Consider the following 13,907-nt stretch of genomic DNA (forward strand, 5'->3'; position numbering starts at 1 on the left):
AAAATAACAAAAGTATTTTCACAAAATTACTCATCAAACGACAGTAAATTGACCAAAGGCATCTGTCTCAACCTAAAAGACTATGAAAAGTACTAATAATTGGGTCAAAATAATATGATGATGCGTGGTGTGAGGGTAGTGATGATGATGACGAATAATCTAATATGCTTAGTAGCATAATATGCTTTCAGTTCTTAAAACAACGCCGAAACCTCCAAACATGTATCTTCAAGGAGGTTGGAGTTCTGTTCACCACCTCGAACCATGGCATACATTGGTGCAAAATCTTACTTTCTGGTAACATTTGCCCGAAATACTTCTCCAAATCCTTCGAACCCTAGCACGTAACAATAGTAACAAATTATTATGCTCGAAAAACATAACCCTCCTGGTGCAGTTGGATCAAATTACATCACCTTCAAAATGTACGGTGCAAAGCCCATGTGTCATGTATATAATATTATGATAAAAGTTCGCGTGTTTGTCTGCCGTAACGTACTGACCCAAAAACAAAGCCGCACACCGTTACCTTTATGTTCGTAAAACCCAAATATATGACTCGGATTAGAACGGTCTTCGCGGGATTCTTATAATGTTATGATGCTCTAGCGAAGATTCCATTTTATGTGACTTTTTGTTGCTAATTAATTATGCTAAATGTAATGCTTAAAAAGCTTTAGCCGCCACAAAGAAAATACAGTAAGTACCTTAATTCAACTAAACTATGCAACAATTTCGTTTTAAAATACTTTGCAGTCTGAATTTTCTCTAGCTTCCGAATCCGGCAGTATTTGCTGTCTGTCAACATTTTCGTAAACAAAAACAGAAGATTATTGTGCAATAAATGTTGTAAAATGCCTGTTGCGTACCTGTCCCAAGATACGTATTCACCTGTAGATTATGTAATATAGATTATAGTTTTGGTAAACTTTCGTTCAGCTTTCCATCCTTAAGTTTAACCATACACTACAGACAATATTCCATAGGAGAATAATATCCATAGACCTAATTATCTGAATGAATTGTACTTACCATCAAAAAATTATCCACAGGTTGGCGGACTATACGTTATTTAGTCCAGTTATGTCAAAATTTATGTTGGACGGATCTGTTGGCTGAGTTTGTCATAACCCGACCAAGTAACGTAGGTCCGCCATCTGCATCTAAAATTTCTCTGATAGTACAATTCAATGACAAGTAACAGTAAGTTTACGACGATGATTTACTAGACGTAAGATTATGTTCCGCGCCAACTCGCCGCTCGCTAGTATTTTAGTATAGCTACTGACGATCTCACTGCCATTTGCATTTTATTAGGATTATTTTGATACCCGTAGTAGTAAAACATCAGCACACACTATAGACTTGACACGATAAAAATGAATCTTAAACTGTCAATGTCTTTTGTATAATATTAAAAATGTACTTGACAAAAAACATTCGTTTCTTGTTCACCGCTGCAATTATTGATCCTTTTTGGGTGTGAAAAAATTATATTGCTGGCTTTCATTCCTAAGCAATTGTGCATTTTGATTTATTACAACTAAAGCACCGAGATAATCTCTCAGGTGCTACGTTCTAGTAGGTATATAATAGTGTCTGTGTAAGTAGTTTTTATTTCTTAGACAAATTATAAGGTAACAGCTTTTAAGTAACTGCAGTTCCAAAGTTATTTTTATTAAGAGTTACTGTAACTGGCATTATTATGGCAATTTTATGCTAAAGGAATCAGAGAGGCTTATTTTTCGTTAAATAAATATATTTTTCTCTACAAAACATCAATAAACTCAAAGTTTATGAACCATAAACATAAACAAAACTTGTATGAAGTTTAGCAACGCGCTGAACTTTATAAGTTTGAGTAAAGCTAGAGTGTGCGCTTGACCCAGTCAGTATACGAATACCAATTAATTTATATATCAATCGACTGTCGATATTTCGACATCGGGGAACAAAATAATATTTACGATTTATATTTTATAGGAAGACGACGTTAAGTATGATATACGGTAGATTTTATGTAACCTACTAAGCATTTTATTAATTCTAATCTACACCAAAAATATCAGATAAAAATAGATGTGTTACGAAAGTATTCTCTAATAAATCCTTCAAAGGTATTCTTAGTGTAAACTGTATCATTTTTTTGGCATAACGTGAAAATTCTTGGGAAGCATTAAACTTAAACATAATTGTTATATAGATATGAATAAAACGTGGGAGAGCCATGCTTAGGAACGAATGGGCCGGCTCGACCGGAGAAATACTCACAGAAAACCGACGTGAAACAGCGCTTGCGCTGTGTTTCGCCGAGTGAGTGAGTTTACCGGAGGCCCAATCCCCTACCCTATTCATTTCCCTACCCTCCCCTATTCCCTTCCTATCTGATCCCTACCCTTCCCTATTACCCTATTCCCTCTTAAAAGACCGGCAACGCACCTGCAGCTCTTCTGATGCTGCAAGTGTCCATGGGCGACGGAAGTTGCTTTCCATCAGGTGACCCGTATGCTCGTTTGCCCCCTTATTTCATTAAAAAAACATTAAGATAGTCCTTGTTACTCCATTCTACATAATATTATATAATTTGTAATATATTATTATTATGTGGGTTTATAACTCAACTTTTACCGGCTTCACTTGCTATTGATACTTAGGAGACCATCATCAAAATCTACAGTTTAGGCCATCTCACTAGAAAAGAACTAGGTTGTGCTGGTATATCTTTATCTGTATACTCACAATATAAGAAATATATTATTATTATTGTCTATTCTATCTTAGATATAATTATTTTGTCGATAGCATAGTAGACTAATTAATAAGTTGTCCGTGAGATACTATAGTAAATTAATACACACATTAAGAGTGACATCATACAGACACCATTAATTACATACAAGTATTATATCACCTCAAATATAAAATATTATACATAACATAATAAAAAGATGTAAGATAATCATTAACATTTATGCGCAGATATTTATTATATTATAATATTTAACGTCATCATTACCACCATTAGCTAACTTTTTCATTTTACTTTCCCTTTGAATGAATTAGAATGGTGGTTGTCATCGCCATAATAGTTTCAAATAAAAAAGTATAAATGTCAGTTTGATTTAAATAAAATTAAACTTTATTCGCAGGCGATACGGTACAAAATGCAGCGGCTGCGGTCACGGCATCTCCCCATCGGACCTCGTGAGGAAAGCGCGGGAGAAGGTTTTCCACCTCAACTGCTTCACCTGCCTGGTCTGCCGGAAGCAGCTGTCGACGGGCGAGGAGCTGTACGTGCTGGACGACAACAAGTTCATCTGCAAGGAGGACTACCTAGCGGGGAAAGCGCCGACGCAGCATCGTAAGTAATTTTGGTTTATTTTACTACATCAGCTACTGTCACAATATTTTTAGTTGTACATGTTTCATCTTGTCTGTCTGTCAAGCTACTTTTGTTACGTATAAAACAAGGACAAGATATTGTATCACAATAATGTGTGAATTAAATAGGTCATAGACCATAGGTTATAGAATAGGTTATATCTATTGTACTTGCACGGGGGAAAACAAACACATAATTAAGTAAATAAAGTGTAACTTGACCGTATACCCACAAGCCTATAGGTAGTGTGGAAAAATAGGATCCAAAGGTAGGTTTCCAAAAGTCATTTAAGGTTTTGAGTCCATGTAATGGCTCGCTCGCGCTATAACGAAGTTATGTACCTACCCTTCACATAATCGAATTCAATTATTTCTGAACGATTACTTTTTTAACGGCGCGCTTTTCAATTTCAGAACGTGACATGTGAGAATCGCGTTCTCAGTTCAAAATGCATTTTTTATTGTTTGAGAACGTATCGTGCCAACAATAAACTTACGTAGCACCCACTTTTAAATCGGATTTTTCGATCAATACGAACCGTAACCGAATCGAAGTGGAAAAAAAGAAAATAAAAAACGAAAACTCCAAGACGTCGGACAAAAACCAACCGCATTACACATTAGCCACGTCTCCACGCGGTAGTGCCACAGACAACCTTTTTATTTTTTTATATTTTGTCGCTCTACAACGCCACAACGCCACAAACACTTCGACAAACGTCGATAAAAAGTCACGAACTTGTACATTAAGATAAGATCAAGCTCCTAGTTTTGAGTCAATAAAATGTATATTTTTCGAGACAAAATGCAATGCAATTTATAATATAGTTTTCTATTTTTACTGCAGTTCTAGTCGCCATAGTTCCTGTATTATTAGGAAATCTGCGTTAATTTAAATAAAAAATTTGTAAACCTAGATCCAGTCATATCCGCGTATCTTTATTTAGTACTGGATGACGCCCGCAACTCCGTTGCGCCAAAATTCATAAATTTTCCGGGATAAAAGTATCCTATGTCCTTTCCCGGGACTCAAAGTATCTCCATGCCAAATTTCAGCAAAATCGGTTCAGCGGTTTGAGCGTGAAGAGGTAACAGACAGACAGACAGACAGACAGATAGACAGATAGACAGACAGACAGACACACTTTCGCATTTAGAATTAAAATATGATTCATTAACGCCAAAATCCGGTTCGATGAGAATTTAAAAAACGTAGATATTATGTGAGTACAACGTAGATGTAGCCGGCTTCCAACTGTACCTACCTTTATTGTGTTATTTATAGTCCTCATACTTATCGTGACGCGATTGCGCGCATATTTTAACAGTTACCTTTGAATATTATTAAAATGTATGTTACACAAAGCATTAAATTGTATTCGCTCAGATTTTTGATGGTACGGTTATGGAATATTTTTGATATGAACCATTTGAAGCTTTTAGCTTAGCTACATGTTTTTTTTAACGAAACCGCAACATTCTAAGAAATATTTCAAAATAAAATTTTAAGTGTTAATTTTGTCTGATACTGATATTTGTTGTTGTTGCCTGATGAAATAGTTAAAATGGAGATACCCAAACCTAAGCTTTCTTCAGCTAGAACCAGGTAATTCAATACCAAAAGTGTTTAATGTTTTTAGCTTGTTTATATTCTTTAGGGTTGATTCAGACCACATCGCGACGCGATTAATTTCTTTTAAATATATGGATTTGACAGATTCGTAAGACGACTCACGGAATTGAAATCTGTCAAATCCATACTTTATGCCGCGCCGCGCCTCGCCTCGTCGCGTTGCGGTCTGAATTAACCCTTAGGGTTGATTCAGACCGCAAGGCGACGCGTAGATGCATTTCTAAATTAGTATGGATATGACAAATTCGCAAGACGTCTGACGCAATTGAAATCTGTCAAATCCATACAAATTTAGAAATGCATCTACGCGTCGCGTTGCGGTCTGAATCAACCCTTAGGGTCAATTCAGACCGCAACGCGATGCGTAGATGCATTTCTAAATTAGTATGGATTTGACAGACTTCAGTTGCGTGAGATATCATGCAAATCTATCAATTTAATACTTTAGAAATGCAGCTACGCATCGCGTTGCGGTCTGAATTGATCCTAAGAGCCAGTCTACACGGCGCGTTACGTTGCGTTGCGTTGCGTCGTCGCAACGCAAATATTTTGACGCACACGGGCGTTATTACGAAGCAGTGTTAACATCAACACCCCCTCCCGCTTCGCCTCGAGGGCTGATGTCCGTCATGAGTCATGACTCATGTGTGTGTTGCGACGCCGCAGCGCGCCGTGTGAACACCTTGGTTATTTGTATGTAAAACAACGCAACGGCAGCGCTGCGTCGACGCGCCGTGTGGACTGGCTCTTAGTTGTAACTTGTTTAGTTATGTCTAGATTCTAGACTGTACTTTAAAATAACTCCACTACATATTTTTCCTCATTCCATATCTCGTTCACATACTAACATATTTTATAATAAAATAATCTTTATGTGCATAAAATGATAACGAAAGTTATTATTTAAAATTTAAAACGATTATTTTGTGAATTATAATGTCACTTTTGAATTAAAATCAGCTTTAGATTAGAGAGGCCTTGAAATAATGGAAGGCCTTTATTACATTATTTTATCGACTCTACAATATATTTTAATAATCAAACGAGCTTTTGCCCACGGCTTCGCTCGCGTTAAGAAGTATTATTATATACAAACTTTCATCTCCTATTTTAACCCTTTGGAGGTAGAATTGTTCAAAATCCTTTCTTAGTGGATGCCTACGTCATATCATCTACCTGCATGCCAAATTTCAGCACGATCCGTCCAGTGGTTTTGGCTGTGCGTTGAATGTTGATAGATCACCATGTCAGTCAGTCACCTTTGAGTTTTATATATAAAACTCCAAGGTGACTGTCTAGTCTATATATATATATATAGACTAGACTAGATGACGCCCGCAACTCCGTTGCGCCAAAATTAGTTTATCGCGCGGTAACCGTACATTTTTCCGGGATAAAAAGTATCCTATGTCCTTTCCCGGGACTCAAAGTATCTCCATGCCAAATTTCAGCTAAATCGGTTCAGCGGTTTTAGCGTTAAGAGGTAACAGACAGACAGACAAACACACTTTCGCAGTTATAATATTAGTTTGGATATATAGTATAGATTATTAAAATATATTGTAGAGTCGATAAAATGAGTTATGACGGGTTCATAAGTTTGTAATGGTAAAATATTTTATACTGTCCTTACCATAGTCGATGCCCGCGACTCGGTTGCGCCAAAATTCGTTTATCGCTCGGAAACTGTACATTTTTCTACGACAAAAAGTTTCCCATGTCCTTGCCCGGGATTTAAAGTATCTCCATACCAAATTTCAGCAAAATCGGTTTCGGCGTGAAGAGGTAACAGACAGACAGACACACTTTCGCATTTATTATTTTAGTTTAGTTTAGTATGGATTGTTATTTGGTACCCAATAGGTTATACAGGGTGTAACAAAAATAAGTGATAATACTTTAGGGTGTGTACGTGTTCCTTGTAGAGAGTTCACTGTGAAAGTAGCAGCGCTGAAAGACCAAAATTTTTTTTCACTTTTGTATGGGGAAACTCGTGACGCTCGGGCCCTTGCCCATACAAAAGTGAAATTTTTTTTCGTCTTTCAGAGCTGCTACTTTTACAGCGAACTCTCTACAAGGAACACGTACCCACCCTAAAGTATTATCACTTATTTTTGTTACACACTGTATATTAATACCTACGCATTATATTTTCAGTCTGTATTGAAATTATAATCTGTTGCAGTTTCTACTAGTAACACCTCATCGAAACATTACCTAATGGCTAATACCTACTTTGAATAAGAAAGAGTATTGACTAAAAAATAAGAATCAATATTCTTATTCCGCCAAAATGTACGTTTCCCACGCGACAAAGGAATTTCTGCGCGAACCAAACTATGGGCATCATTTACTGCCTATTAATTTATAATAATCAATTTCTTAAAAAAATATACTGACAACATCAAGAGGTAAACAATCGGCCAAGTGCGAGTCGGACTCGCGCACGAAGGGTTCCGTACTTTTATATGAGCAAAAATAGGCCAACAATAAAATTGTGTTTTTGTATGGGATATATATTTTTATTTTATTTAAATATTATTATTAATTATTAAAGTATACATAATATAAATAAGGCTTTTGTGAAAATTTCAAGTGTTCAATAATTGATACCGAGCAAAAAATGTTTGAAAAATCACGTGTGTTGTATGGGAGCCCCTTAAATATTTAATTTATTTTGTTTTCAGTATTTGTTGTTATAGCGGCAACAAATATACATAATCTGTGAAAATTTCAGAATTCTAGCTATAGTGGTTCTTGAGTTACAGCCTGGTGACAGACGGACAGACGGACAGACATCGAAGTCCCAGTAATAGGGTCCTGTTTTTACCCTTGGGTACGGAACCCTAAAAAACAATCTCTAGCTTACCCTATCAAATGAATTGTAAATTAAAATGTGAGTGTGCAAATATTCGTGTGTGCAACATGTGCGCGCCCGCGGCCCGCGGCGTGTTTGCGCTGTGTAATTGTGTTTGTGATGTGTTCCTGAAATAATACCGCGGCCCGCGACTAGAGGCATGTGACGTGATAGATGTGGCGACTGGAGTGGTATTAAAAAAAAAAATAAGGCAAAGAAGTAATAACTTATAACCAAATCCACGCGAGCGGCGAGAATGATAAAATGCATTCGTAAATCAAATTATAAGTATCTACCATCAAAGAAACTGGTTCATAGGCACATTGGGGTCCTACGGTACATAGTCAGTTTATATCAAGTCCATAGAAATGGATCTAGTCCCATTTCTGTGGTCAAGTCCTAATCTAGTTGTATATTAATCTATCGGTTGTGTTCGACGTAACCCGATCAAATTATAGTCCGCCATTATCTGCCTATTAAATTAATTTAACTGATAGTAGCTTATTTTCCCTGATGAGAATGATATTATGGAGTTTCGAATTCAACTAGAAAGTGAAATTAAAACTTCTCTAATATTGTAACTTTAACTTCTAAAACAGAAACTTTAGTGATTTGACAATTTTCATGTTACGTCTGTAATTTTTAACTTTCTCCACTAAAAGTTATGCGTAATATTATAAAAATTTTATGGATTCAAGTCTTATCAAATTCTTCTCAATTTTGGAATTGAGAAGACTTTTAAAAATATGTAAAAAAATAAATAAACCTCTCTAACCCTAAAGCGTGCGTGGGGCAGATAATGACACAATCACTTCCACTGACCAGGCTAAGTCTGAGATTACCGCCCCTCGCTGACTAGCGGTTACTGATACCACGTAATACTGTTGCAACGGGGCGTACGTGTGGATTAATTATGATAAGAATGAGATGAGATATATCCCCTACGAAATGAGTTATTGGATCAAAACCTTGAAAATCACGGTGGTTGTAAGAAAATTGCTATAATTTTTGTTGCTAGTTGGAATTCAGACAGGTTCACGTAAGAAAATTATTATTATTCCTTAAAAAGTTGGAATTTAGATACGAGTTGATCAATGATCATCTTATCTAATACGGACTACATATTCTAACAAAAAAGCAACTGATAGAAATTAAAAATATATTATTGTTTTCTTTATTAATTCCTTCCAATAATACGAAATAGGAGGTACCGTTAAAGAATTAATAATTTAAACTTCACTTTTTCATTTTTTCCTTACCAAAAATACCAGGCTAAGGTGAAGTGGAAGTGTTGAAGCGGAGCCATTTCAAACGAAAACATATCCGGAGCGCTATCGGCGGCCCCTCCAGCTCGAGGCTGTTTGGATAGCGGGGCCGACCCCAGGGGCCGCGAGCAGTTATGATATTAATGGGGCATTAATCCCAACAAATATTGGTTATCTATTTCGCAATGTTATAGATACTGTGTAAACTAGATACCCTCCTGTGAGTAAATAAATGTTTTCCGTAGATAAAATACTTGATGTACACGTGGCTTTTCTAGGTCCAAATATAATTATATAAAACCATCAACCTCAAATGCCAAGTCTTTAAAGGTTTTATCCGACTGCAACAGGAATAGTGTTATGTTATGTCAAAATCTGTCAATACACAACACTTTTTTTTCAAAAGTGAATTCGAAAAATAACCTATACTTACTCCGACTGTGTCAAAACGAGGGTTACATTCCTAACTACTGTAATATAATATTACTTAAGGTATTTAAAAATATATCAAGATACAAGGATTTTTTAAGTAATAATTAAAAAAAACTAGTCCTTTTCATCCGTTGTGGATGATTTATACAGTATTCAGGTACAGAGCGAAGTAACCACTTCTCAAATACTGTAGTGCCTGGCACAAGATTTTTAAATGTCCATATGGTTGCCCAAGCACATACGGCATTCTCGCAACATAGTCGGCCTAGTCCAGAGGAAAGAACTAGTCAATACGTCTGGGATCAACTATGTGCGGGTTTCCTCACTACCACCTTTCCTTCACCGTACCAGCGTCCGTAGTATGTACTTGAGATCAGAAAATGTCTCATTGCCTCCACCCGGGATCGAACCTGCACCCTCTAAGAGTGCGAACCAAAGGTCTACCCAGGCCACGGACGCTCTAAAGTCTAAAGTAATAATTAGGGCTGCGCCAAACAAAAACTTCTATTTAAACTTTAAATAGAGGTTTTTGGCGCCAAACCGGAATGTAAATGCCAAAATGCCAGTGTCATAGTAAAGTTTAAAATCATATGACACTGAAAGTGTTCGCCGCGCCGCTGCCATTCTGTTGTGGCGCGGCCCTTATTATTCGTAAAACTAGCACTACACGCGGTACCATCATCGATGTCGGTAATATTTGATGAGAATTATCGGCGTGTACCTTATTCACATTAAACGGACAGAGCCGTCACGTAAGGGTTAACCCCATCAAGTGGGCTGTCAACTCCTCTCTACGAAAACAATGGGGTGAGGGTAACGCAAACATTGGGGTAATTTACTCCATTGTCTTTATAGGTAGTATTATTAGTGGCATCGGTGTTACCAGACTTAGTCATACAAAAAATGTAAAAGGTAATTTCGTAGACTTAATTACAACATGAACTTTGGCGACAGAACAAACTCATCAAGTTTTTGTAAAAAAAACTCTTGCGAGTTTGCCGAGACCGTCTCTACAATTTTCTTCTTTTGAAAAACTTTCTTCAAAATTAGAATTAAAAAATAATAATATATTCTATTTAAAGTTAGACTAATCCTTACTAGTCCATATCCATACTAGTCACTGGTATTATAAATGCGAAAAAGTGTCTATCTGTCTCTCTGTCTGTTACCCCTTCACGCTTAAACAGCTGAACCAATTTTGATAAAATTAAGTATGGAGATACTTTTAGTCCCCGGAAAGGATATAGGATACTTTTACTCCCAAAAAAAATGTACGGCTCCTGCGCGATAAACGAACTTTGGCGGAACGGAGTTGCGGGCGTCATCTAGTTTCTTTGAAATTAGAATTACGAAATAAATAGACAAATTAGAATCCGTATAATAATGTGGTTTAAGCCCAATTAAAAGTCGCCATGTACCAGAACAAGCGCGACAGGTAATTTATATCATTAACATTATCTACTCATAATTAAAATATAAAATACGCGTGAAACAATCTTTTAAATGGTATAACATAAAATATGTATGTCTTTCTATAATTTGCATATGTTACACGCAGACGTGTATTAGGAATAATTTAGCATAACGATTAATGTAGTCGTCAGACGTACGAGTATTTGAACAAGAACGTTTAAGGGTTATGTCGTATTACGTGCAATGTGGAAGTTAATTCTTTAATTTTTAACCGACTTCCAAAAAGGAGGAGGTTATATGTTCGGCTGTGGAGTTTTTTTTTATGTTACTTTATATGGTATTATCATTTTTATAATATTCCTGACCTAGCAGACAAGTGACAAGCGATTATCGTAAACGATAACAAAATGTATGCGATTTGACATAAGTCATCGCTTCGCTAGCGAATACTAATGTCAAATTCCATACATTTTGTGGCGTTGGCTTGCCGCTTGTCTAGGCCCTCTGATGATAATTATAATACTTATGTATTACCAAACACTATTTCTAATGTATAGTCACAAAAAATATTTTATATATCTCTATCTCGATATGCAATTTGGTTTTAGTTGTCATGTTTCTTTATTTAATATTTGAATGCTTTTCCTATTGCTTTAATTCATCAAGCCCCATACGGTCACTGGTGGGCGGTGACCGAGACACAATAGAAATTCTATTGTGTCTCGTTTTTCCACGATCGACGGGTTAATCACGCGGTACCTGCCGTCTGTCATGCTATTGTAAAGTCCGAAAGCCTTAAAAATATTAAACGCTTGTATGCGAGTAAGTTTCGATTAAAAAACTTCATGTCTGTCCTGAGAACGTGATTGCCTCGTACCTTAAAAAAAACTCCGAAGTTCCGAGCAAATGACTCCAGTAAAAGTATTCACGATCTTCGACTAACACGAATGTCACCAGAAAAAATAAAAACACGATATTAGAGACGTAAACAAAACCATTGGACCGCGGAGATTCGGCGGCGGGGCAGTTTCGGTCTTATGTCGAGGGGCATAGGGCGATGGCTGTAGCTATGTATTATCACGTACACGAAGAGCGTGGAATGGAGGAGACTGATAGAATCCCATTTCAGCTGTAGTTGCCACCCCCGGGGGAGGCGACCCGGCTATACCGTACATCTCCCTTTATTTTTAACCCCCAGACGGAGATCATTTTCGAAATTTCTAGAGTTTTCTACCGTTTTCGAGTGGAAATAAATTATTAAAATATTATAACAAAAAACAATAGAGTATATATGCAAGTTTTTTTTTAAATAAAGCACTTACTTGTCTTGTCGATAATATCAAAAATATAGACCCATAAAGTACCTATAGCCATTGAGAAATTAGAGTTTCATCGCTCTATCTTTTTCAATTTTAAAATAGATTTTTTGATACTCCTCTTACATGTCACAATGAGAGCTTAGTTTAGCATTGTAGCTTAAGAGCTCACCTGACTCTAAAAATCAAACATCGTCCTTCTCTCTTCACACTCACGCCCGTCTTTCATATGCCAGGTGAAAAAGGACGGCGCGGAATCATCGCCGAGTTAGTTTTACTTGAATAAAAGACGAACTATAATGATTATGAAAAAAGTGTTTTGAGCAAATTTAGATTTTATCAATACCTTTTTAGATATTAAAAAATATTAAAGAAAAGACAGCAAACTTCGAAGATCTAAGCAAAAATGTGTATAAAACAAGGTTTTTTGTAAAAAAGAAACTATCGAACATTTTTTGAGTAATCGTGTTTTCGTCTTGAGCATTTAATCTTTATGAACTGAAATTACTTGTGTCAAAAAATCAGTTTTCTAGACCTTACAGATTTTGAGATCTAGGTTAAAGTATGTAGTCAAGTTAGGGTCATATGGGCTCTTAAAACTACCAAACACTACCTTTTACCGCGGAGCTTTTAAGCTACGAAAGCTCTAGTTTTATAGCTTGTAACGTGTATTGTTTTGTTTAACATGTAAAACGTATAGTAGTGTAATCAAAATAGCGAGCCATAGAATAAAAAAATCGTTTCTGAATATTGTGTCTCGTTTAGTGTCTAGTTTTGTGCCTCAATTCACCGTTTTGATTTAAGTTACCGTTTTTCGTTTCTATTATTAATACGTAATAACATTTTGTAAAACTTTTATCCTCGTTTAACGCAGAACATCCGAGTGTGTCGAATCATATTTTTCGAAGACTGGTTTTAATGATGCACCTCTAACGCGGACGCGGACGGCTTAACTGGCAATAATCCGAGCCATATAAAATTGTAATGCTTCAGAACACTCTATTAAACCTGGTTAAAGTTAACCCGTAAACGTTTAGTGCGGACTCACGAGACCGCTGGCTACTATCCACTTTACGATTCGTATTAAAAACGTTACGTGGAAATATGAAAGGATATGAAATGTTACGCTGTAAAAACAGAAAGGTATTTTCTAATAATTCTGTCGCACACGATTATTAAAATTGTTGTAGAGTATAGACCAAGGGTTCGCAATCTTTTTCAGGCTGCGGCGCAGTTGCACGTCACAATATTTTGTCACGGCGCGCGGCGCCCTATTCTACCTAGCTATTAGAAAAATATACATAAATAAACACCTTTAAGATTATAGTAACATTATGCAGGTAAATAATAATAAACAAGTATTAAATCATCTACCTGCTTCACCTAATTAACTAATTTGTTTTTTTATATATGTGTGGTTTTGGATAATGATGGAGGATTGACTCACGGCGCCCCTCTAGCCTTTCCACGGCGCACCAGCCCCCGTAGAGACAAGTGGCAAAACGCTTACGCTAACGTTAACGCTAGCGCTACAAAATGTATGGATTTGACATTAGTATTCGCTAGCGAAGCGATGACTTATGTCTAATCGCATACATTTTGAAGCGCTA

At 36.4% G+C, this 13,907-nt stretch overlaps 1 protein-coding gene across 5 annotated transcripts in view; it reads left to right on the forward strand.

Annotated features, from left to right (window-relative positions):
- The window catches only part of LOC121727906 (LIM/homeobox protein Lhx5), a 69,106-nt gene that overhangs the window by 20,277 nt on the left and 34,922 nt on the right, over nucleotides 1–13,907 (forward strand). For all 5 annotated transcript variants that reach the window (XM_042115952.1, XM_042115953.1, XM_042115954.1 and 2 more), the window contains exon 3: nucleotides 3,150–3,361. In XM_042115952.1, the coding sequence (XP_041971886.1) occupies nucleotides 3,150–3,361 (212 nt within the window). The remainder of the gene's footprint in view (nucleotides 1–3,149; nucleotides 3,362–13,907) is intronic.

The sequence above is a fragment of the Aricia agestis genome, chromosome 6 (assembly GCF_905147365.1).
Source record: "Aricia agestis chromosome 6, ilAriAges1.1, whole genome shotgun sequence".
NCBI classification, from domain to species: Eukaryota; Metazoa; Arthropoda; class Insecta; order Lepidoptera; family Lycaenidae; genus Aricia; species Aricia agestis.